The 3,668-nt window shown below is 42.2% G+C and overlaps 1 protein-coding gene across 1 annotated transcript; it reads left to right on the forward strand.

The window, feature by feature from the left end:
- Nucleotides 1-865: 865 nt before the first annotated feature.
- SPINT4 (serine peptidase inhibitor, Kunitz type 4) lies at nt 866-3,016 on the forward strand. The gene is made up of 2 exons (XM_007115496.2): nt 866-1,053; nt 2,372-3,016. The coding sequence occupies exons 1-2, from the start codon at nt 939-941 to the stop codon at nt 2,557-2,559; spliced, it is 303 nt and encodes a 100-aa protein (XP_007115558.1). The 5' UTR covers nt 866-938; the 3' UTR covers nt 2,560-3,016.
- The last annotated feature ends 652 nt before the right edge of the window (nt 3,017-3,668 follow it).

Consider the following 3,668-nt stretch of genomic DNA (forward strand, 5'->3'; position numbering starts at 1 on the left):
CTTCATCTGTAAGTGATGATCGTAATTGCACTTAACTCATGGGGTGCATGTGATAATTTAGTGAGATAGAAATAGATATAGATATAGATATAAGGCTTTAAATAGTGTTTGCATGAAGGAATTACTATAGGGGTTAGCTACTCTTGGGCTGCACTCCGCAGGCCTTCAAGGCCTGTACTTGCCCAGCTTCAAGACTGAAGAAAGAGCCCAGAGTCAGCAACAGAGACATTTAATGGAGAGGGGGATTTACACAGCTGAAGCAAGGTCCTGGAGCGACACCCCATCATATGCAGCAGACAGTGGGCAGGACATGGAAGCAGTCTTCGCTCTTAGCAGTTAAAGGGGGAATTGACTGTCAGGTTGGCTTATCAGTTACCAGGTAAACTAGCAAAGGGGCATGCCCTTCACCACCCCTTTGATAAGAACAATCATTAGCTGGGGTTTGGGGCAAGTATGTAGGAAGGTCAGTCCTGTGAGTAGGGTGTAGGTGAAGCAGGCACTGGTCAAGCAGGGGATGTACAGAGAGCAAGAGAACAGCCATCTTGAATGACCTGACCATACAGCTACTATCATTGCTACTGTGTTTATTACATTCTTTCTGTTGTACCAGAATCAGTCTCTTCCTTGCTGTAGAAGGGTAAGGTGAGGAAAGGAAGCAATCCCTTTTTAATTCAATGCTCCGATGGTTCTACCCTCCATGGTTAAACGTACCCAGAAGCGCTGCATTCTAGATAAACATGAGACTCACTATCAGGCGTCTAATCAGCTTGGGACCTTCAGCTTCATGGCTGGATACCCAAGTACTCACCGTCCAACTCAATACCTGGAAATGCCCAGTCCTGGCCCTTGGGGTAAGTGGGCTCAGCCCTCTCAAGTATCAGATCCAAAATATAACACCAGTTGATAACAAGACTCTCCTACTTGCTGCTAGCTGCACCATGAAGTCTACTGAGCTGGGATTTCTTTTGGGGCTCTTCGCCTTCTTCTTGCTGACTACCCCACTAATGGGCGGTGTTACTAGGATTTCTGAGAAAATATGTGGAAAACTCAAAGGTATGAAACTGAAACAGAAAATAAATCCAAAGACTAATTATGAAGGAGGAAGAAAGAGTTAGAAAAAACTCGATATCCAGGTGGTCCAGGAAGGTCCCCTTTTTGTGTCAATACCCAAAAACTCTTACTACTTTGACTTGGGGCATTATCTACTCTAGGCATCTGATGAGAAAAAAAACAAACTATGACACCAATAAGTCCTTTCCGGATGGGACTCTCTTTTGTAGGAGGTGCAAAGGACTAGAAGTATTCTGAATTAGGGGTTTCATGGCAAATTTCAAAGATCTCAGGCCATTCAAGAGTATGTACCGAGATGAGAGGAAAAAAAAAAAAGGAAAACCGAACAGACTGAGGCATTTTCAATATCTAGGCTCTGGGGGAGTACAGAATGCTTGAACATATGGTCACTGTTCAGAGGAGCTCAACATGCAGATGTGAAAGGCAATGATGTTTTCTTCCACAGATAATGTGTACAGGCTCAAGTGCTTCCATAACATGGGGAGATAGCACAGTCTACACTGTGAGTCAGACACCCCAAATTTTGTCCCTGCCGCTTAGCAAATATGTACACTTGTTCAAGTCACTCAATCCCTTACCACACCTTAGCTTCAGTTTCCCTTGTGTTAAACATAGATCAGAAAAATGCCTGTATCAGAGTGTGTTTGTATAAAATAAGATTATGTATGTAACTGTATTTAAATAGTTACTTTTACCAAGGAATATATTCCAGTCTGGCTGCTTGAGGTTGCCAATACAACCATGTTGAATAAAAACAGAAGATTTGCTTCTGGCAAGGGGACACAGGGAGAGATGACAGGGTATGAGGGTGAAAAAGCATCAGCTCCAGGGTTATGCATCTTGGTATGTATCCTGTGTCAAGTAGCAGGCACAGTTACCTCAAACTGGGGGCATGGTTAGTATAGTGAGTCTATGAAAACTGGAGGGTGAGCACTGTATGTCCTATGCAGGCAGTTAAGAGGAGAGAAAGATGAAAGTATGGAGAAGCAGGAGATTGTGCTTTAATAAAATGTAAGATGTGACAGGTAAACCTCATTACTTTGCACAAGATACTCGATAGAACTTCCTTTTTCACTGCTCACTATGTCTCCAAGTCACTGCCCAGGACCAGAACCTAGAGTTTTAATCAATTTCCATGCCCAAGGGCAACCTTGCCAAGTGATCCTAATACCAAGAGAAAACCAAATGCCTTCCAGTGACCTTGAATAGGGAATATCTCCAGACTAATGTGAGAAATTACTAAGCGCCTGTGAAGACAACTCTCTATTTCCCCCTAACTCAATGGGAACCTCTCTTGCAGATCCCTGCTTAATGGACTACCAATTTGGCAGCTGCTTTGAAATTCACCTTAGATATTTCTACAACAAAACTTCCAAAAGATGTGAAAGTTTTGTCTACTCTGGCTGTGATGGCAATCTTAACAACTACAAGCTTAAAATAGAATGTCAAGTAGCCTGTGATGAAGAGTACAAAGCAGCAGTGAAGTAAGGAATTCAATCTTGTCCTTGGTCCTTGGGGAGAGGAAATGGAGAGGCTCTGAGATCCCAGGACAAACCCTGGTTTGGGATGGGAACAGGGAGGATTGTCATAATCAAAAGTTTTAATAGTTGGGTTGGATCTCAGAATCACTTGTCAGTTTGCAGTTAGGAAATCAGAAGTCCAGAGAGAAAATAATAGCCATCATTTATTGGACAATTACCAGGTGTTGGGTACTACACTAAATAATTTACATATATTGATAGAATTTAAAACTAAAAACACCCTAAGATAGATGTGTACCATTATTTTTATATGGCAGATGTGGAAACCACGTCCAGTAGAGGTAACTAACTGGCTCAAGATCACATTATTAAATGACATGGCAAGATTTCTAAACAAATCTGATCATCCAGGGCTGGATCATCTTACGTGATCATCTTACGTGATCACCCAGACCCAAGCTTGAACTCCCAGACCTGTGAACTTCCCATAGCAACATGCTGTTTTATAGAGCTAAGCTCCCAGCCCACACTGCACCATTTCCAAGTCATAGGAACTAGAAAGAGGTCCGCGGAGGTAACAGCGCTATGGCATGGCTGATTTCCAGGAAACTGAGATGGAGCGTGCCCTTGGGAGTAACTCAAAAGCAGAAATTTTGTTTTATTTATTTAATATCCCCAGTGACTCTTTTTTTTTTTTTGATTTTTTTGATGTGGACTATTTTTAAAGTCTTCATTGAATTTGTTACAATATTGCTTCTGTTTTATGTTTTGGTTTTTTGGCCCGAGGCATGTGGGATCTTAGCTCCCTGACCAAGGATCAAACCTGCACCCCCTGCATTGGAAGGTGAAGTCTTAACCACTGGACCACCAGGGAAGTCCCTCCTAGTGACTCTTTGCAGTTCCTGGCACATAGAAGACAATGACTAAGTTTTGAGGGAATGAAAGAATGAGAGATTAATGGAAGAATGAGAGCTTAATCAATGGAAGAGGAAGGATATTGAAAGAGATGGCATCCTCTGGGCTTCCCCCGAGATAAACATGACTTAAATTAGTAGAGGGAGACTTTCCAAAACCTATAACACAGGTCTGTTTTTTTGTTTGTTTTTTTGTTTTGCT

This window comes from Physeter macrocephalus, chromosome 14, assembly GCF_002837175.3.
Source record: "Physeter macrocephalus isolate SW-GA chromosome 14, ASM283717v5, whole genome shotgun sequence".
NCBI classification, from domain to species: Eukaryota; Metazoa; Chordata; class Mammalia; order Artiodactyla; family Physeteridae; genus Physeter; species Physeter macrocephalus.